The sequence below is a fragment of the Leuciscus leuciscus genome, assembly GCF_965113295.1.
Source record: "Leuciscus leuciscus genome assembly, chromosome: 2".
NCBI lineage: Eukaryota > Metazoa > Chordata > Actinopteri > Cypriniformes > Leuciscidae > Leuciscus > Leuciscus leuciscus.
The window spans coordinates 54,962,741-54,985,410 of record NC_138726.1 but is presented as its reverse complement, the minus strand read 5'-3'; the positions used below and the strand labels follow the sequence as shown (position 1 = coordinate 54,985,410).

Here is a 22,670-nt window from a genome sequence, read left to right as displayed (position 1 = left end):
TTAACGTCTCAGGTTACGACTGTAACCCATGTTCCCTGAGAACAGGGAACGAGACACTACGTCTCCCTGCCATGCCTCGGGGCCTGCCTACCAACAGTCCCTTCAGACGATAGGATGTTGTCATGTTTTCAAGGCTCCCCTTTATACATCCAGGTCGCGCGTTAATCATTCACGCTAATGATTCACGGGCTGTCGCCGGTCAACATGATTGCCGTGAGTTGATATTTGATTTCAGACACCTGTCACGCCTGAGGCATTCCCCAAAGCGTCAATGACATAGTGTCTCGTTCCCTGTTCTCTGTTACAGTCGTAACCTGAGACGTTTGCGGGCATGAACCGCAACTGCACGCTTGATCTGGGGAATCCCCACAAAGCCCCTTACCGCCCCACCATCCAGGGTAGCGAGAGAGGAGAAAACATTTTACGCAGATTTTGGCATCTTAGGCGTTCCATATGGGCTTAAAGCTTCTAAAGTTTTATGTATAATTTACTTAGACAAGTTAATTTACTGAAGGCTACGAACGCTATGGTAAATAAGTTTATAAAATGTATTCACAAATCACAATACATACAAATTCATCATTAATCTTATGCCTAATATGATGAAAACGTCTTCGTGATTGTTTCTTGTCCCCTCAGATTGACAGTTACTAATTATTACAATACACAAATCAGGTAAATTATAAAGGCCTATTTTCAATTTAAAATGGCGAAATTAGACAAACGTTTATTAGTGATTATTTTTGTCAGTCGTTTAACATTTCTATCCTAAAACAGCTGTCAAATCTAAAATGTTTAGTTTAGCTATCCTGTTACACAGTGATGTCTATAACAGCATTACATCATCTTTTTAATTTTTTACATTAATCCATTTATCAACATATATTTAGACACATTTGGATAAACTAAATGTATATGTTTAAACAAGAAATAAAACCTTACACAAGGATAACCTATTATTAACCCGCATTAATGGGGTGTTTGAATAAATTAGAAATTTTGCGCGTTTAAGTTAAACAAGTACAATCTACAACAGACCTTAATGATGGTTCCATTGTGCAGTTACAAATGTCAGCCGCTAGGTTTAAAAAACGTGTTTTTAGTCAAGAGTTATTATTTTAAAAAAATACAGGACTGTAACATTATACCCCCCGTTTCACAGACAAGGCTTAATAAGTCTAGTCCCAGACTAAAATGCATGTTTGAGCTGTTTTACCTGAAAGCAACTTGCACTGATGTATCTTAAAATGTCAGCACCATTGTTTTGTCTCAAGATGCAAACCAGTAATGTTTTTTTCTAAGGCATGTTTATAAAAGCTACTTTGAACTAAGGCTTAATCCTGGCTTAATCTAAGCCCTGTCTGTGAAACCAGGCCCTAATGTATAATATTAACATAAATAATATAATTTAACTGCCTGTAAGTTTGATGCTGAAAGACAGCTCTGACAAAGATGAACAAGGAGATGCTGCTGTTATCAACTGTATTGTGATCCATCATGTCACACTGAAAACATGAATACAGTAAAAAAAGAAGGGAGAGACATTAAACTGTATATATCAGTGATATGATCCAGTGGCTTTAATGCAGACAAAATATCCATCAGTTCAGTTTTTGACTGTGCAGAAACCATCCTTGAAAGCATTTTAACATAAATAAAGCATGATACAAAAGATGCAGTCAAGTATTTTGAATCTTACTGATTCAAGTGACTTCAGTCAGACATTAAGTTATCTAATATAGATGACTTTGTAACACCGTCACTGTATATTGCTCTGTCTACAGCTCTTCCTGAGAGTTGATCACGTCTGTAGATGCTGCCGAGGCCAACATGTACCCTTTTCCAGGAGGGATACCAGCAACGAGTGCTTTAGTCCAATCTTTGGTGTCCCGAAATGTCAGTAGGATTTCAAACACTGAAACACAACAGCACACGGTCAATTACACACTCGGGATGAGGAGGATTATGAGTGCAGCGTGTAGAAATGTAGTCAGAGAAAGCAATGACCTTGGTTGATGGCTAGGATTTTGGAGTGGAAGTTTTTGGGGTTTGGTTTCTTCACCATGTACTCGTCAATCGGCAGCCGCGCCATGCGAATGCCAAACTCTTTAGCCCTCGTGAAGCTTATTTTCTTAAAGAAAGCAGTGAGATCTTGTTGAGTTCGGCCGTTTCTTCACTATGAAATCTCTCACCAATAAATCCTCCAGCATGAGTCTCACCTTCTGTATGGTTTCATCCACTAAACCTCCGAGGATATAAACTTTATCTTCCTCCACGTATTCCAAAGCTAACAGGGACAGTCAGTCATTATCAATTTATGCAGAATTAAAATTAAAAGAAAGAAATTACTTATTACAGCATTCACACTGGTTTTATCTGAACTTTTCGACTAATATCAAAATGAGCCAAGCCAAAAATGGCAAAACATTTAGTGGTCTTTTAATGGTCTTAATCATTTTAAATCACTGCTCAGCAAATTAGCAAGAATTGCACAAATACTGTAGAAAAGTCACAGCACGAAATAGCTTTTCCCAACGTGTAGAGTGTTTTTTACAGGACTAATCAGTGTTGTTCAACTCAATGTTAATGGCTTCAAACATGAGTTGCTAAAAATGTCTTCCAGTTCGTTTGAGTTTATTGTAAGTGTGGCAAGAGGGGCGTGGTTCAGCGAGGTCTGTGACAGGACAGAGGATCGGGAGACCACTGCGGCGTGAGTGGGTTAAGTGTGAATGACAAACACCCAGGGGCGTAGTTTGTGGGGTGGGGGGGTGGGTGGGGGGGGTTGGGGGGAAGATAACCCCCCCAGCCTTACGTTTGTGTTTGATTTGTTCATTAAATAAATTCATTTTCTCTGCTCACAAACCCATCAACCAGACTGAGCACAGACAGTGACTTGTTAAATAAGATCTGGGGTTCGAGCCTTCTGACACCCAAAGCGAAACGCGCACGTGATTGGACAGAAAGTGAGGCTTCATTTGTCGTCGATCACGTGACTCTAGTAAACCAATACACACCCCGATACGGGGCTTCACTAGAAATTGTGTTGCATGTGTGATATGCTTTAGTGTCATACGTAACATCACTAACGTGTTGATTGACAGCTGATCCTAGTGGACTGAGTTTGATTACATAGCGCTGTGCGCACGACTTTGTTTTTGTGCTGTTTATTTTTGATTTCCAATAAAGACCCACAGTCTCCGCAAGCCGACCCCGTCCTCTTCCTTCCCAGAATCTTGAACATTGTTACAGTAAGACTAAATATTTAGTATATAGAGTTCCAATGTGGACTCTGACCAGGCCAAAACATGAGCCTGATGGACTTGTTCTAGAGTCACTTCTCGATTGTCTTTGCAATTTGGACGCATTGAAAAATAACATCTGATCATCATTACTCCTTTCATTTGTGGGAAACAAAGCCATTCTGCAATATCCTCCTGTCCTCCGCAGCATTAAATTACTTTCCAGTGAAGCAGCTCATCATTACCAGCTGCTAAAAACACTCGTCTTCCTCCACGCTTCACTGTGATAGAGATGCATTTACCGTAAAACTTCAAATAATAGCCCGGGCTTCTATTTACCCAAATCGCCGAACTGCACCGGCTTGTATTTGAGACAGGCGTCTATAAGAGACAGGCCTTTAATTTAGTGTTGAGATATTCAAGCATGACAGTAGGAGGTTAACACATTATATTATGTTTTATTTATAAGTAATTTGAATGTGTGTAACAAATAATTTAATGTAAGAAATGTCTTTGGCTATTAGCAGCATAAAAAAAAAACATAAAAAACGAAACGATGTGACAGCAATGGGCAGAACACAAGTTACCACTAAAATCCATCGAGCATATGAACTTGTTGCCGAAACACATCAACAAGAAAGAATGAAGGCTACCCTGTAAAACAACTGCAATCATGTGATAGAAAATTACTCTATTCATCACTATCATCATCCCCGCGATCCTCAATTACAAGTTCATTGGCGAATTCCTCCTCCACGTCGCTCTCCTCCACTTCTCCCTCTCCGGCCTCCGCTAACTCTGCCTGCCTTGCTTGCACTAACAGCTCCCGCCCAGATGCGCACGGCTCTCCCTCTTTGAAACAATGGATAAGGTGATCCTCGCTGAAGCTAGTCAGGCCACATACCTAAGGATAACATCCCGAAGTTAATGAAATATATTATCTCCTCTTTCTCCCTCACACACATACACACACGCGCGCGTGCGCGCGAATAGTGATGAGTCGTTCATGAACGGTTGCGTCTGTCACGTGAAATCTAATCAAAACATAGAACAGACGATCTGACTGGTTTTAGAATATCATGTATAACCCGATACTAAAAAACAGACCAGGCCTCTATTTGAGACCGGCCTTTATTTACCCAAACCTGTCGTCACACCAGGCGTTTAAAAGAGACAGGCGTCTATTTGGGACTCGGCTATTATTTGAAGTTTTACGGTATTATTATGTTTTGCCCGCAATTTTCAAAGACAGATTCGTTCATGTTTCATTGTGATTCATCACTCCATAATCTGCCAAAAACTTAATTCTGTCTTTGACTTTTGATGAGACACCAATGGCTTTTTAAGAAGTGCATTTGCTTATATTTTTCTAGTTTCCTCCAGAGTCCAGACCAATAATTTGTGGTTAATACAATTAAAAAAACACTTGTTAGTGTTTCGCCATTTTGGGCGTGGCCCATTTTTTTCTGCCCAGGAGTGTAAATATGATTACATTTTGATAAAATGATTATCAAAATAGTGTGCACCAATTAATCGCACACAATAAAACCAGGGAAATGCAGTAAAACATAAACAGGGTGCATTTGTTTTCACGATGACTTAACTAACTCAATATAGAATGTGTGCAATATGAACCTTCACTTGCGTCTGGGGTTAAATATATCACATCTTCAGAGGGAAACAGATGAAACCAGCTCTCCTCCGTCACATCAATCTGTGGGACACAGAGAACATTATCATTACTGTATATCATTTCTGTGCTTCTGTTTGTACTATTGAAGGTTAGGCGAGGATCAGTTTAGGAATCCTTTCTAACCAGATAATTCAGGAAGCCGTCATTCATCCGAACGCACTCCTTATAAAGAAGACTGTCCTCTTTGAATTCTGTCAGGAAAATGTGAAATGGCTGTACGGATTTCTTATTGGATCCGTAGAGGCGCCTGATCTGACCTGCAAGACGACTGATTTCCTACGAGATAAAAGTATAACTGAATAAAAATCCCACACTTGTTATTTAGAAATCACGGTCAGGCATCGACCTGTCAAACTGTGTGTGTGTTTGTGAATCTGACTTTGTCTGTCAGGCGGTCGGTCATGCTGAGGTCGACACACAGACGCAGTCCTGCTGCTCTGGCCTCCTCCAGTCTTTCTTTGGTAATGGCTTTCATGACACGTTTACTCAGCTGCAGCTCATTCACATCTGCAACAAACACATGCAGTCAATTAGAAAACACTCTTGGTTCCAGTCAGATCATAAAGCAATATCCCTCTTGAGACCCAGGAATAGGCATTTTTCCTCGGTAGAGGTCATAATATTTTAGCGAATTTCTCTGGATGTCCTGTAAAGAGCACATTCAGGACTCTTTATGGAAACTTTATGGGCACTCTTATGGAAATATGATAATATTTTGTAATTATTTAAATCTGACTAATTTTTAAATTGTTTGTTAGAAATCAAAATCTTAGGAAAATATAATGGGGTTTCAAATCAGAATATGACTTTGTTACGAAACACGGCATTGATTTTATCAGGACTTAAAGTCCCTGTGGAAAAAATTCAGCTTTTAATGTTGTTTATATGTCTTAAAGGGGAAATGAAGCAGTCAATCAAGTTTACATGATTTACAAAATGGATTTCCACTATAATCAACAATTATATAAGAAACATGACAAATGTAAACATATAAAAGAAAAAAAGAAAAAATGTTATATCTTTCGCGGCCAGGGCGCCGCCATTGTGCAGTATTCTAACATGTGACGTCACGGGGTTGGTTGGCTTTAAAGGCTCTGGGCTGAGTTCAGTAAAACGCAGTGAAAGACATAAAACTTAACATTAAACTACGCATAAAAAGCATTCATCTGCTATCATATTATCATGTCAAACCTCTCATACATGTTTGCATCACACTGGCTCGTTAACAAGATGCATGTGCTGGTCGAACCAGCGAACAACTAACGTTAGGTACAGTCATTGTTAGCTAACAGCTGTAAGCATGAACTAGCTAAATAATGCTAACTTAGTGTTTAGCTAGTGAAGTTTATTAGTACCAGACAAAAAAACGACGTCTAACGTTATGTTAACAAACTGCACACTGTAGATGTTTGTGAAATAATTTTTTATTCAATATAATGTTTTACATTTTACAGACATGTTACAAACTATTTACAGGCTATTTGCTAACGTTATAGCTTGTGTGTGTGTGTGTGTGTGTGTGGACTACTCTTCAATCCTTGGCTCACTGAAATGACAAAATAAAAAAGCCGTCGTCCTGCTTCATTCTGTAACATACAGATCTGTATTATGCTATTGTTTTTGATTCTGTAACATAAAGATCTGTATTATGCTATTGTTTTTGATTCTGTAACATAAAGATCTGTATTATGCTATTGTTTTTGATTCTGTAACATACAGGGGTGCGTTCTCCGATAACGTTGTCTCTTAGCGCGCTACGAAGACTCAAAAGGTACACCTTAACTACAGGTATACCTTTCCTACGTGTGTTCTCCGAACTATACCTTAGGATGTTGCTTAAGGTAAACCTTCTTAAGCTCGACCTTAGCAGGTGCTGTCCATGGTGGAGGCGCTGAATAGGTTGATATCGATGCCTCGATGATCGATTGTGCGCTCTTTCCTTCACAGCGGTATAGGTAAAGTATTGAGAAAACAATGTTCTTTATAAAGAAGCGTTTTAGAAATAGTACAAACTGCATTTATCGGGGCTCATTGAAATATGTACATGCAGAAATAAATATGAGTATGTGTTTATAATTTAGCAAGTGTGCAATCCCAAACCCTCACGGCCAAAAGTGTGTTAATGTTCTCCACAACGTATGCTGATTATCCACCAGCCATGTAGTTGACATACACTAACTGGCTCCGCGGACGGCGCCGTCTTTGATTTAAAACAAGTACTCGCTGTCTCGCTGCCATAGCTATAAAGTTTGTGTAAACTCATCTTTCTTTATATAGACTCCTAAGCCTTTTCTGTCAAATGGTTCGCCAGCTGATGTGCCTTAGGATAGTAGCCTAATTAAAAAAAGCTAACAACCATTAGTGTATGGAAACTTTATTAATGAAAACACTTCCATACACTGGGTGTAGGCTATAACAACATAAGTATTTTATGTGTAAATTTTTTAAGTAAAGTAAAAATGTAATTTTAATACTAAATCAGATTTTATATTAAATGTTCATATAAAATTTTCTATGTGTAATTTAACTGCGATGTAAAAAAGCTTTTTGCGTAGTGGTGGCCACTAGCGGTATGAACCGTCAGCAGCGATAAGGTATAGCTAAGAGCGCTCCAGACCAACCTTACGAACGTATGACTTACAGAAGGTATACTTAACTAAGAAGGTTTCGGAAACCACGTATTAACGATAAGGTACTTCTTAAGGTACAACTTAAGAACGACGTAGCGTTAAGGTAGTTTCGGAGAACGCACCCCAGATCTGTATTATGCTATTGTTTTTGATAGTGTTATACATTTCTTACAGATAATCACGATGATCATTGCATTTGTCTTACCGAATGTGGCATCTTCCTGTCAGCAATTACAGTTTTTCTATAAGCTTTTTTTATTTTTATTAATGCCAACAGTAAAATGTTGCCAGATATTGCTACGAAAAACAAGCAAAATTATTATTTTTTTTTTTTATAATCCGAAATAAGTTCAAAGCTTGTGTTTTGGAAATAAGATTAATATATCACGAACCCTAACATGCAACTTTCCACTTTAATAACTTCCTAAAGTGTGACATTAAATCAGAAAAACAAGTCCAGAAGACCACTGCCACCTTTCCATTAGGTGGATCTGGCAACACTGGATCGCACCCACGCCCTCACAACGCGCTCTTAAGCCCCGTTCACTGCGCTAGATTCTCGCAGCAAAATGAATTGCAAACACTCATATGAGGGTTTAAACGGCTAATTAATCATTCAGAGAGCTTGAAATTTTATTTTTGAATGTAAAAAAATGACCGAGGTCCGGACCTCGGTGACCTCATAGCTGGCTACGGCCATGTATCACCGGCTATTCAACATAGCGACGTACCACTGCTCGGTTCCCACGCCGTATCGACTCAAATGCATAAGCAATGGGACACACAGGCTCAACAGGTCTTTCAAGTTCGTCTTCCTCCATTTCAAATCAATTGCGTATTCAGTTCGGTCCAGTAACGCTTCACTCACCAGCGGAACCAACCAACCCAGTTACGTAGGCTGTGACGTCACTTCAAAATGGCGACTCGCTAGCTAGATAGATAGCTAGAAATTATGAAAATAATTGTCATATCTGTGGTTTTACCAACTTTTTTAAATAAAATGTTTGGCAAGGTGATTTTTCTAATATATGTAGCTACTACCAGTGCCAAAACATGGACGTTTCATTTCCCCTTTAAGGCGGGCATACACTGTGCGATGTCTGTGCGATTTCAGCAAGGAACCTACTCACACTGAAAGAGTAGATCGCATACGATGTAAAGCCAACGCTCAGGATTTATGTGCTCACACTATACGGTCCGAAAGTCGAGCTGCGACCTCACTGCTCACACTATACGTGTGAAATATGCGCGAATCAGCGCGATAAACCCTCGTGCCGGGTTGTGCCTATATAGACGATATTATCATGTATCCAGAGATAGTGTCAAAACAAGCATCAGCTATCAATATCAAGATGATTTAGCATTTCCAATTTATGTATTAAATTATTATTAGTATTATTGTATTATTATTGTTATTATTAGGGAAGGCCTAGGCTACTTTTATTATGAAATTGATAGGCTATTATAATTAAATTGCCACGCAATAATTTCATAGCGCATCACCGCATAACCAACCGCTGTGAGGTTAATAAAATATTACAAAGAAGCTTACTCCTCCTCATTAAAAATTGTCTAAAAAATGTAGGTCGATTACAATGAATTATATATAATTAATTATTAACAGTCTATAATATGTCCGAACACTGCAATAATTAATCAATGAAAATTAAAAACAGCTTTATTTCAAAAACATTGTTTAACAAATGAATAAAAGAGGCAAAGTGTACATCGCAAATGAATAGAGACAGAGTTTTTTGGGGTCGACAGATTATAAAAACTTATTTCTGAGTTTTTTTAGCTTGTTTGCTGTACACCTTGTCTGCTGTACACCTTGTCACATAGCAGCTTTTCGACATTGTTTTGTTTTTTGTTATAAGTCAGAAATGACAAGGAGGCAGCTTCTCGCGATGCAAAGTCAATGGAGAGATTGTTTTCCCCCCCCGGTGTGGGCGTGGCATAAATACGCTCTGTCTCTATAGAAGAGGCAAAGTGTACATCGCAGGTGGCTTGGAAGAAGTGGGTAATGGTTAATCCATTGTGCAACAGGAACTGGAGGTAAGCAACAGTAATTTGTAGCTAGTTTGAACTACAGACCTTAAAGATCGACCTTTTTTCGGGGGGGGGGGTTCTCCCTGCAGATGAAACTGTTTTCGCGCTGGCACAGTGTGGGAGAAAACACTGAGTTTAGCGCAATCGGTTCATAGCTCTGCTTCACCTGTGCGATATAGTCACGAGGAGCGACCAAAATTTCTAACATGCCAGAAATTCATCCGACCATCCGATTGCCGGTCGGGAGTGGTTAATCGCCTCTCGTTTACCCCTGTACACTTCACGAACACTGCATGACAAACGAAGCACGACACAGCTGAAAATCGGCCCGACCCGAAAAAGAGTTGCACGAGTCAGAATTTGGCTCAAAATCTGACGAAAATCGCAGTGTATGCCCGCCTTAAGTGGTGTTTTTAATACGCTTTAAGACAAACCATGAGTAAATTCACAAGTCGACACCATTGTTGACTATTTTCTCCTTAAAACTGCAGTGAACCAAAGACAGTCTCAAAAACACGGTTTGAAATCGCTGGTGTTTCTGACGTCACAAACTACCTTGTAACCAATCAGATCAACGTGTGACCGTCAACCAGTGGATCTCTGAGCTGTGTGAGTGAGTGAGTGGAGGCGGGGCTCATTTGCATATTCATAGAACCGCCAATACTAAATGAGGCAAGGGTGTCGAGTTACATTCAAGCTATTTTAAGGCATAAAAAAAAAAATCCAAAGAAAAAACGTTGAAATATGTAATTTTGGTGATCAAAGATGAGTTTTAAGGAATACAATTATTGACTACAGGTGGATTTTAAATCATGTTAATCAGGCATTTTGGGAGACACAACAAGTGAATAGGGAAATAAATTACACATAAATATTCTTATGAGATATTCTTATGAAAACATTCCCAATTATTACATGTTGTCCCAAAAACACATAAATATGCAAATTAGATACAGGTGTATAGATGCATTGCATAGAAGAGGAATGGCATTTATGGCTATGTTTACACGCATATTGCATAAAGTAATATAGTATATCAAATCATTCTGTTATATCTTTCATAACATAACTAAAAAAAAATCAAATAAAAAAAAGCAGCAAATGTTTTAAAAATAGAAATCTTTTGTAACAACAATATCCACTACTGGTCAGTAATTTGGGGCAGTGATGCGCGGGTCAATGTATAAACAACCCGGACCCGACCGACGTTTTCAACTAACCCGCCCGCAACTCGGACCGCAAAAAAAAAGAAAGAAAATATTGTACCCGACCCGCTTCCTGACCCGCATTTTTTTAAAAGTAGGCTAGTAAATGCATAGCAAGAAATACACATGACAAAGCCAGCACTTTGGTCATTATCTTTCATTATTTCGGCAACTTTGCTCTTTCTGTTTGTGTATTTGCGGAGCTTCCACTCCCCAGCCAGTCTTCACCTTTTCTCTTGCCGCCTCCATCTCTACCTGCAGACTGAGCTCGTGCGTCATCTTCGCGCCAGTTATTCAGCCAATAAAGTGTAGGCCTATGTATTTCATAGAAAATTGCATGTGAGCGGAGTGGAGCGGGAGCAAGCGGGCGGATCTTGGACAGAACGCAGAGCGGCATTTTTAAAAGGATGGAGCGTCGCCCTATTTCCCGCTCCAATTTCGCTCCGCGCACACCAAGATTCTGAAGCATGCTCAGTCAAGCCTGACTCAGTCTACTGTTGATGACTGCAAGATGGATTCTATTTTCAGTCAAAACTCGGCTCAATAATGGAGTTCAAAAAGTAGGCTACTTCAAAAAGGAAAATAAGAAGTCATACAGGTGTAAAACTAACTATTATGTGGTAGAAGAAAACGACATCGTTTCAGTCAGTAGGCCTAAAGATTAATTTTGGAATCTAAAAAGACACATCTCTCGAAAACATGCAGTGTGATATGTGAACACGCTGGGAAGAAAGCAAAAGGTTAGCAAATTGAATACGGTAACTTAAAGTGTAGCCTAAATTAAATACAGCGTAAAATGCAAACAATTGATACAAGCCCATTTAAATTTTAATCCTGCGCGCTGCGCACAAGTTCAGTTATAAGAATGTTGTCCTAATAGTTAATTTAGCCTAGGCCTACTTTTAAAACGTTTATGTATATTTATTTTATATTTTTGTTTATATAAATTTTATTTATATTATTAGGCCCATTTATTCGTTTTATTTTACAGCAGTTTGTGTGTACAATGGATATAAGCCCATTTAAATTTTAATCGTGCGCGTTGCACAAAAGTTAACTTATCAAAATTCTGGCCTAATAGTAAATTTACTTTTAAAATTTTTATGTAGGCTATATTTTTGTTTATATAATTGTTATTCATATTATTAGGCCCATTGGTAACACTTTAGAATAATGGTCCGTAGTTAACAAGTAGCTATGCAGGAAGTAATAGGTAGTACTGCATTAACACCGAACTTAATACTATTAACTAATATGGAAGCAATGTTAACTAAGCAGTAAGTAATATCTAATTTAGTACAAAGGTAGTTCCTTGGTAGGTATTTGATTATTACTAAAGAAATATATCCTCATTGAGAACTACTTGTGAACTAAGAAAGAATAACCAATGAATTACTAATCACAAAAGTAACGTCTAAAAAGTGAACAATTGTGGGGTTTTTTTTTTACTCTTAACATGGTCATAACATTTCAGAAGCTTGTGCCTCGAATGGGTTCTTTGTGGAAACCAGTTTATGAATATTATATTCCCCCAAATACATTAGCTACATGTTGAGATTGTGACTACTACTCTTGCCAAAAGATGGACGTATGTTTATTTCAAACTTAAACATAGAATAATACTAATAATGATCATTTGTTTTTAATTTTTTTAAATTAGGAAGTGATTTAAATAAACACTCATGATTGGATTAGTTCACTATTATGAGCTCTATTGAGTGTCAGTTCAATGTCTCAGACTCCAAAGACCTACCTTTATGTTACAGTACAGACAAGGTAACGCTTGAGTAATTAGTGAGGAGTTAACATGTTTTTCACTTTAAAATAATGGGCCACATCACTAGTAGTTCCTGCGGGATGACAAGGTAACGTTTGAGTAATTAGTGAGGAGTTAGCATGTTTTTCACTTTAAAATAATGGGCCACATCACTAGTAGTTCCTGCGGGATGACAAGGTAACGTTTGAGTAATTAGTGAGGAGTTAACATGTTTTTCACTTTAAAATAATGGGCCACATCACTAGTCAACGTGATCTCATGAGAATACGTGTGTATTTTTATGTAAAGTGTAGTTCTACCATACGTACATTTATTTACGTTTTATACACACAGAAACGTATAATACTGACGTATTTACAGCACTAACATTTACGTATTGACAGCACAAAACAACTTTATAATACTGACGTATTTACAGCACTAACATTTACGTATTGACAGCACAAAACAACTTTACCGACGTACAAATTTGTACGTATTCCTATTTAACTTATGCATATTAAAATCGTGGCATTAATGTTTTGACTCTATTGCATTCAATTGTCTTATCAATTACATTTTCAATCGCATTTATTACAGTTTAACGTTACTCATAAATAATAACATTTCGCTCTGTTCGTGCCTTCTGCTGCAAACTCGTTTCGGAGGATTAGCCTATATGGTGTTAAACAAGAATACACTTTAAAACCTTAAAAATACCTTCTTTAATCGTTTAACCATTTTGTAATACTTGGTTTATTTACCGTGAGACACAAAACAAAGGCGTTTTCTCCTATAGACCCATAATACACTAAAACACAACATAAATTCACAAAAGACATCAATTTTATTAGCTTGATGTAATCCAAATCTTTATAATCCATGTTGTTAGCAAGAAATAGATCCAAATTCAGCCCTTTATCCAGTGATCTTTATCTCCATTTCTCAGCAGAGACCGTAAACTTCAAATCCCGCGCTCGTAGTGAATTCAAATTCAACAATTGCACCCGAAGCGTTACGACATGTTTTACGGCAGTGATATCAGACGCTCATTGGCTCTCGCATGCTTCGTCACAGATTACGACATGCCGTGTTTAAGTTGGTGTACTACATTTGAATTGGAGAAGCGCGCGCGCTTTCACAGAGCGAATAGCGAACCGAAACCGGATTAACATTTTCATGGATTAATGATTTAAATTCTGCTCTGTAACGTTACCTCATACAAAACTATTATACTGCCAGAGAGGACTGCGACACAACGTCATGTGAACGACTTTTGGTACCGGTTTTGACATTTTCTCAATAAATAAATTATTGTAATTATACGTGTCTGTCTGTTGTTTTCCTTTATAATTGTAGCCTACGTAGTTTTAAGAAATTGTTAGGTTTAGGGGTAACTTTGGGGTAGGATTAGTGGCTCAAACTATGTTTTAATGCTATATTGTTAATAAAACTGCCATTTCCCTAACGTTACACATATCTGTCCATTACGTTTTATCCTTTTAATATTGTCTATAAAATGGGTAAGTTATGTTTAGGTGTGGGAGTAGGGTTAAGAGATCTTACATTTATAATCTATAAAATGGTAAAAGGGAAATTATACAATTCGTAAATAGTTTGTTTTTTAGCTGTAAAATCGTAATAATGTTACGTTTAAACGTTGCAGATACGTCCATATTATACGTTTCAGCATATATCGAAACGTACAAAAAAGTACGTTTTCTATCTTTGAAAATGACGTATTAATACCTAACGTTACGTATTAACAATGAGACCAGGCTGCACTAGTTCCTGCGGGATGGCAAGGTAACGCTTGAGTAATTAGTGAGGAGTTAACATGTTTTTCACTTTAAAATAATGGACCACATCACTAGTAGTTCCTGCGGGATGACAAGGTAACGCTTGAGTAATTAGTGAGGAGTTAACATGTTTCTCACTTTAAAATAATGGACCACATCACTAGTAGTTCCTGCGGGATGACAATATAACGCTTGAGTAATTAGTGAGGAGTTAACATGTTTCTCACTTTAAAATAATGGACCACATCACTAGTAGTTCCTGCGGGATGACAATATAACGCTTGAGTAATTACTGAGGAGTTAGCATGTTTTTCACAAGTAATACAAGTTATTTAATTTTATATTTGACACATACTGTACAGGCATTCATTTCTGTGAGGCACTAGTAATATTATAACGAACATTGTAAACTGGAAGATGTGGTTTTGCGATTATTGCAACATAAATGCAGCCAATTTCTTCATTAAGGATGCAAATTGTTTTTGACAAGAGAACATCAATGTTTATATTCATATCCTAAAGAGAAGTCCTCCTCAGGCGGCTACTGTAACATAAAGGTAGGTCTTTGGAGTCTGAGACATTGAACTGACACTCAATAGAGCTCATAATAGTGAACTAATCCAATCATGAGTGTCAGCATCACTTCCTTATTATTTAAAATTGTAAACAAATGATCATTATTAGTATTATTCTATGTTTAAGTTTGAAATAAACATACGTCCATCTTTTGGCAAGAGTAGTAGTCACAATCTCAACATGTAGCTAATGTATTTGGGGGAATATAATATTCATAAACTGGTTTCCACAAAGAACCCATTTGAGGCACAAGCTTCTGAAATGTTATGACCATGTTAAGAGTAAAAAAACACACACAATTGTTCACTTTTTTAGACATGTTACTTTTGTGATTAGTAATTAATTGGTTATTCTTTCTTAGTTCACAAGTAGTTCTCAATGAGGATATATTTCTTTAGTAATAATCAAATACCTACCAAGGAACTACCTTTGTACTAAATTAGATATTACTTACTGCTTAGTTAATATTGCTTCCATATTAGTTAATAGTATTAAGTTCGGTGTTAATGCAGTACTACCTATTACTTCCTGCATAGCTACTTGTTAACTACGGACCATTATTCTAAAGTGTTACCGGCCCATTTATTCGTTTAATTTTACAGGACTTTGTGTAGGCTATATTCCTTCTTACATAGGCCTAATTTGTCATTTGAAATAAAACATTTCTATTTGAAAAATGTTGTTGTTGCTCATTAGTTCTTTAGGAGGTAAGGCTGTGGTCTAAGCTACAGTGATATAGGCTACATGTAGATTTGTTTTCCCCTTTTTGGAGCGAGCGGGGGGCGATTTGAGTGGAGCGCGGATCAAACTGCGTTGAGCGCTGATCGAGCGATAACGAGCGGAGCGGCCTGATGTAGCTTTGAGCGGGGGAGCGGAGGGGTGGACAGTTCCGTGAGCGATGAGCGAAGATTCTCACCGCTCCACTCCGCTTATGCTCTCTATACTACTATATAAATTACAAAGGTTTAATTGGCATCTTTATTTCAAACGACCCGACCGACCGCGACCCGAATATCATTAAAAATATTTTTGGATGACTCGTAACCGCGGGTAACCGCGGGTGACCGCAGGCACCCGCTCATTTCGGATCAACCCGCGCATCACTGATTTGGGGTCAGTAATTTTTTTTCTTTCTTTTTTTGAAATAAATCAATACTTTTATTCTGCAAGGATGTGTTAAATTGATAAAAAGTGATAGTAAAGAAGATTTATATTATTAGAAAATATTTTTTTTATTTTGAATAAATGCAGTTCTTTTTAACCTTTTATTCATCAAATATATTAGGCAGCAGAACTGTTTCCAACACTCATAATAAATCAGAATATTAGAATGATTTCTAAAGGATCATGTGATAGACTGGATGTCACATGTGACACTGAAGACTGGAGTAATGATGCTGAAAATCAATAAATTCCTCTTGAAACAAACTTTGTTGTATTATTTTAATTTAATACTGTGAAGCTGCTTTGATACAATCTGTATTGTGAAAAGCGCTATACAAATAAACTTGACTTGACTTGACAGAAATGATAATTTAAAGTATAATAAATTGAAAACCAATTATTTTAAATTGTAACAATATATCAATAATATAAAATGTCTGTATTTTTGATCAAATTAATGCAGGCTTGATGAGCAGAAGAAACTTCTTTCAAAAACATTAAAAATAGTAATGTTTCCAAACTTTTGGCCTGTACTCTCTCTCTCTCTCTATATATATATATTTACTATGGGCACACGGCACAGGACACTATAGTTCATTAATGTAAGTTATGATAGCAAGGTGTCTGAATACATTTTGTTTTGACTGTATATGATAATTGACGTGTATGATAGGGAGGGACATGAAGAGGTACATAAGATTGACCCTGTTATGTAACTTCAATTAATTAAGGTCAGGTCACCTTTATTTAGTCTGTTGAGCTTCTTTCTTTGTTTCTCCTCTTTTCTTTTTCTCCTTTTCACCTCCAGTCTTCTCTCCCAGTTTCGCTGTTTGCGCGTGACATTTTTCTGTAAAAGTAAGTTAGTACAATAAGTGACACACACTGTCTGTAAATGAATTCTGTCTCAATATTATGACTCATCATCTTACAGAGCACGAGGTGTCCTCTCTGTCGGCGCACGCGGGCTCGAGCTCCACATCGATGCGCAGAAACTCCAGTAAATCTGAGACCGCAGCGTCGTTTAGTTTCGACGCTCCGTCAGAGTAACAGCAGCTCTCGTGTGGCGCTTCTTCCATCTGTTTTATGGCTAAAGTCAGATGAATGTATATCCCCCACAAAGCAACGGAAAACACATCTATTATGACTGTACGGAAGGAGACAATGATGACCTCGGATACTGATAAAGTGAAAGTAAGGGTGCTATGCTGCTAAAGATCGTCTCTTCCGACAAACTGAAAGTGGAAGTAACAAATAACTGATATACCTTATATCTATAAACGCATTAAAAGATACAGCGATCCTGAAACACTTTTGATAGAACCTGTAAACGACATAAACACCACAACTGCTAATGTTTTCAACTCGAGAGAATCGGGCGCGCTGTTATGACGTAACGGCCACGCTGTTGTTGCTACTTTGGACGCATTTTGCAGGGAAGAATACTATATTATAGGACAGAATACCATATTATACATTTAATTTGAGTTTTTGCTAAATATACATCATACATTACTGCAAGCACAGTAAAACCAACCTTTGTTTTTGGTTCTTGAAAAAGAAATTCAAATATAGGCCCATTTGTTCTGACTGCACATTTTTCAAGTCAATAAATTGTCAATAAAATCAATATGGTTTAATATAATATAGCCTGTATACATTCTTATTTTATTCTTGTGTTATCATTTGACGTGTATGTATTTATTTCTCAACATCTACTTATATGTTTTTCATTATTTGTTGAAGTGTTTTCTTCTTCTTTTTTATTACATCAGTAAACTAACTTTGTTCCAGCGAATATGACATTTGGCAAATACCAGTAAAAATATGCAATAATATATGCATGTTCATTTGGTAACCAAAAGCTCATATTTAGTGTTTTCTGGTTATTAAATCATGCATACATTCTAACTGTCCAGCAAGTGTTACGTGTTGATGTTTAGTTTGTTTACATGTTTTTGTACATTACTTTTTTTTTTTTTTACATTATTTTACATTTTTTATTCGTATATTTGTACCGTTATATTTCACTGGTATATATATAAAAAAAAAATAGAAGAGATACTATCATCATTTAATATTTTACTAGATGCTTTTATTATCCAAAGGAACTTAGACAGAAGTTCAAAACACGAGTGATTCATCATCATCATAAAGATTATATCATCAATGCATGTGTTGTAGTACAAACCCCAATACAAAATCCAGACATTTGAGGTTGAGTTTATTATTATTACGTCTTTTCTGATAAGTGCCTTTCTTGAGAAATCTGCACATGTGATCAAAGGGACTTTTCATGTGTTTCCTTGTTTGAAATAAAACCTCATTTATGCAAACCACCAATTATCCAAACCAGCATCAAACGTGTGTCATCCAGTCAGACGAGGAGCTGCTGGAAAAACTAAATCTTGCCAACAGTATCTCATTGTCTATATTATAATAAATTAATGAAAACATAAAAACAGTAAGCATTTCTTATTTTGGACACACGTGTTTTAGCGAATATAGGAAGCTGTGGGTTGTTGCGAAGCTGGCGGTTTTGTGAGGGATGTAGTGTGGTAATATTCATATCTGCTGAATTCTATTAAATCTTTACAACCAAATCCAATCAAATTGATTTCAGGCCTGTCATGTGAAAGTCATGTACATGACTCAACAGATTTTCCTGTTGCCGTAAATCAAAATGTTCTCAACTTTCTCACGAGCTACAAATGAACAACATACGGGTTAAGAAATGAGCCCGTTATCGCTAATCTCTCTGGAGAATTTTATCCTATACATTTTGGGTGAATCAAACTGATTTATGAATATTAATATTCAGTGGCAACTGTGATAAATAAAATCCCAGGAGAGCAGTTGGATTTATTTATCATGTGAAACATATATTAAATATGTTTGGATAATGAATGAGGCCCATGATTTTGAGGCCCATTTAAACTTTTGGACATTAATCCAAATTCTTATCTGTCTGGCCTGAAACCATACATTGTGAAATTTGGGATGCAACAAAATCTCCATATATTATAATTTATTATAATATAAACAGTTGTGCCAGGTTTACACATACAAGGAATTAGTCTTGGTGACAGAAGCTTCCACAGCACATACAAAATGCCACTGACATGACACAGATAATACAATTAATAAAAATAAAAATGAATAGAAATTTCAAATGCACAGCATTTAAGTACGTATAAGTGATGCTTTATTTATATAGATTTTATATTTACAAAAAACAGTGTTTGAAAGGTGCTTTACAAAAGAGAAATACTAGTGCATTCACAGAAAAGAGCAACAAACACACACATACTATAAAACAAAATACAACAATAAAATAAATCAAGGAAAGGCCCTAGTGAACAAATGTGTTTTAAGATACTTTTTAAAAGTGCGATTGCTTGTGGCTGTCAGGAAGAGAGTTCCATACTGGGACTGAAATGACCATAGACTGCCAAATTTTAGCCATGATTTTGGTACAACAAGTTACTATTGGATGTTCGGAGTGATCTTGCTGGAGAATATTTACAGTGGGTACGGGAAGTATTCAGACCCCCTTAAATTTTTCACTCTTTGTTACATTGCAGCCATTTGCTAAAATCATTTAAGTTCTTTTTTTCCCCTCATTTTTGTACACACAGCACCCAATATTGACAGAAAAACACAGAATTGTTGACATTTTTGCACATTTATTAAAAAAGAAAAACTGAAATATCACATGGTCCTAAGTATTCAGACCCTTTGCTCAGTATTTAGTAGAAGCACCCTTTTGATCTAATACAGCCATGAGTCTTTTTGGGAAAGATGTAACAAGTTTTTCACACCTGGATTTGGGTATCCTCTGCCATTCCTCCTTGCAGATCCTCTCCAGTTCTGTCAGGTTGGATGGTAAACGTTGGTGGACAGCCATTTTCAGGTCTCTCCAGAGATGCTCAATTGGGTTTAAGTCAGGGCTCTGGCTGGGCCATTCAAGAACAGTAACGGAGTTGTTGTGAAGTCACTCCTACGTTATTTCAGCTGTGTGCTTAGGGTCATTGTCTTGTTGGAAGGTGAACCTTCGGCCCAGTCTGAGGTCCAGAGCACTCTGGAGAAGGTTTTCGTCCAGGATATCCCTGTACTTGGCCGCATTCATCTTTCCCTCGATTGCAACCAGTCGTCCTGTCCCTGCAGCTGAAAAACACCCCCACAGCATGATGCTGCCACCACCATGCTTCACTGTTGAGACTGTATTGGACAGGTGATGAGCAGTGCCTGGTTTTCTCCACACATACCGCTTAGAATTAAGGCCAAAAAGTTCTATCTTGGTCTCATCAGACCAGAGAATCTTATTTATCACCATCTTGGAGTCCTTCAGGTGTGCTTTCATGTGTCTTGCACTGAGGAGAGGCTTCTGTCGGGCCACTCTGCCATAAAGCCCCGACTGGTGGATGGCTGCAGTGATCGTTGACTTACTACAACTTTCTCCCATCTCCCGACTGCATCTCTGGAGCTCAGCCTCAGTGATCTTTGGGTTCTTCTTTACCTCTCTCACCAAGGCTCTTCTCCCCCGATAGCTCAGTTTGGCTGGACGGCCAGCTCTAGGAAGGGTTCTGGTCGTCCCAAACGTCTTCCATTTAAGGATTATGGAGGCCACTGTGCTCTTAGGAACTTTAAGTGCAGCAGAATTTTTTTTGTAACCTTGACCAGATCTGTGTAGTTAAACCGAGGTCCTGACTCTCTGTGGTCATTAAAAAATCCCAGGATGTCCTTCGAAAAAGAGTAGGGGTGTAACCCCGGCATCCTGGCCAAATTTTCCCCTTGGCCTCTGTCCATCATGGCCTCCTAATCATCCCCATATACTGACTGGCTTCATCACTGTCTCCTCTCCACCAGTAAGCTGGTGTGTGGTGGGCGTTCTGGTGCAATATGGCTGCCGTCGCATCATCCAAGTGGATGCTGCACATTGGTGGTGGTTGAGGAGATTCCCCCATCTATGTAAAGCGCTTTGAGGTCTCAGAAAAAGCGCTATATAAATGTAACAAATTATTATTATTATTATTATTATTATTATTATGTGATATTTCAGTTTTTCTTTTTTAATAAATGTGCAAAAATGTCAACAATTCTGTGTTTTTCTGTCAATATGGGGTGATGTGTGTACAATAATGAGAAAAAAAAAAGAACTTAAATGATTTTAGCAAATGGCTACAATATAACAAAGAGTGAAAAATTTAAGGGGGTCTGAATACTTTCCGTACCCACCGTATTTAATAAATTAGAAGAGTATATTGGGGCAGTCCCATAAAGACATTTAAAAACCAATAAGATGATCTTGAATTCAGTTCTGTATGATACAGGCAGCCAGTGAAGGGATCTGAGTGTCGGAGTAATGTGATTTATCATTTTACTGCGAGTTAGCATACGTGCAGCTCCATTCTCAACTCTTTGTAATAGAGCTCTTTGGTAACAAAGTCAAGTCTATATGTAACAAATGTATGAACAAGTTTTTCATTCTCATTCTGTAGGATGTTTTAGAAAAATTGCTAATATGTATTTTTTTTCTTTTTTTAAAATCTGAGGTCCCTGTCAAACATGATTCCTCAGTTCTTGACCTGGCTACTGACTTTTAGTGATAAAGAAGCAAGATATGGAGCAATAGATTGTTTCTCTACGACATCATGATAACAAGTGAAGTACTTCTATCTTATCTTTGTTCAGCAGTAGAAAGTTCTGTGACATCCACAATTATATTGTTATAATTTATTGCTATTATAAATAATAGAGGGCCCAACATTGAGCCTTGAGGAACGCCACAATATATGACACAACATCTAGAGGTGTAACATAGTATTCCCTGCTTCTTAAGTAGGATCTGAACCAGTCTAGGACCTGACAGACCCAGTTCTGTCGAGTAGAATCTCATGATCAACGCCATCAAAAGCTGCACTCAGATCTAAAAGAACAAGTCCTGAATAACTTGCAAATCGTTTAAAACCTTTATGCCTTTTCTGTTCTGTGGTTTGTAAGGAAGCCAGACTGAAATGTTTCATTAAGTTTATTGGTGTCATTGAGCTGTATGGATACTATTTTTAATAAGAAATGGAAGATTAGAGATTGTTCTGTATACTGAGCACAGAAGAACAATTGCAGTTTTACAAATTTGAGGGAAAACTCCTTGCCGTAGGGAATGATTAATGATATTCAGGATGTCTGGTAATGGTCATGACTGTTTTGAGAGTTTAGCGGGAAATGTGTTGAGAAAGCATCTAGAGGAAGTCATAACTGATAAGACCTGTGTAAGTGTACTGGGGCTGACAGCTAAGAAGTTGGACAAATTACATTGCAAGAGAATAGCAGGGGAGTTGGAGACCTTACAAGTTCAAGAAAAGTGAGCAGAATTGATTTGATAAAAGAAATGATTTATTAAAAAAACATCATCCATATATTCCACAACTTTTATACTTTTCAACAAACAACACTGAAAACTGATTGCATCAGTATACAATGAAAACAATGAATATATGCAGTGTAACAGACTGTGTCTTTAGTGTAGCACATCATTGGGTTCATGGTGTCTTGAAATCAT

General features: G+C 37.4%; 3 protein-coding genes across 3 annotated transcripts in view; all 3 read right to left on the bottom strand.

Moving 5' to 3' along the window:
- cxcl8b.3 (chemokine (C-X-C motif) ligand 8b, duplicate 3) overlaps positions 1–22,670 on the bottom strand; it is a 65,848-nt gene that overhangs the window by 36,333 nt on the left and 6,845 nt on the right. The window lies entirely within an intron of this gene.
- On the bottom strand, positions 1,559–18,083 carry trmt10b (tRNA methyltransferase 10B). Its single transcript, XM_082162431.1, has 8 exons — positions 17,041–18,083; positions 16,853–16,958; positions 5,312–5,439; positions 5,056–5,208; positions 4,875–4,953; positions 2,220–2,287; positions 2,008–2,131; positions 1,559–1,915 (listed from the first exon to the last, which is right to left on the bottom strand). Exons 1-8 carry the CDS (start codon positions 17,185–17,187, stop codon positions 1,779–1,781), a joined length of 942 nt encoding a protein of 313 aa, XP_082018557.1. The 5' UTR covers positions 17,188–18,083; the 3' UTR covers positions 1,559–1,778.
- The window catches only part of cxcl19 (chemokine (C-X-C motif) ligand 19), a 1,884-nt gene continuing 1,696 nt past the window's right edge, over positions 22,483–22,670 (bottom strand). Inside the window, exon 3 of the mRNA XM_082162087.1 lies at positions 22,483–22,670. This exon is cut by the window's right edge and continues 282 nt beyond it. The gene's annotated coding sequence lies outside the window, so the exon portion shown is untranslated.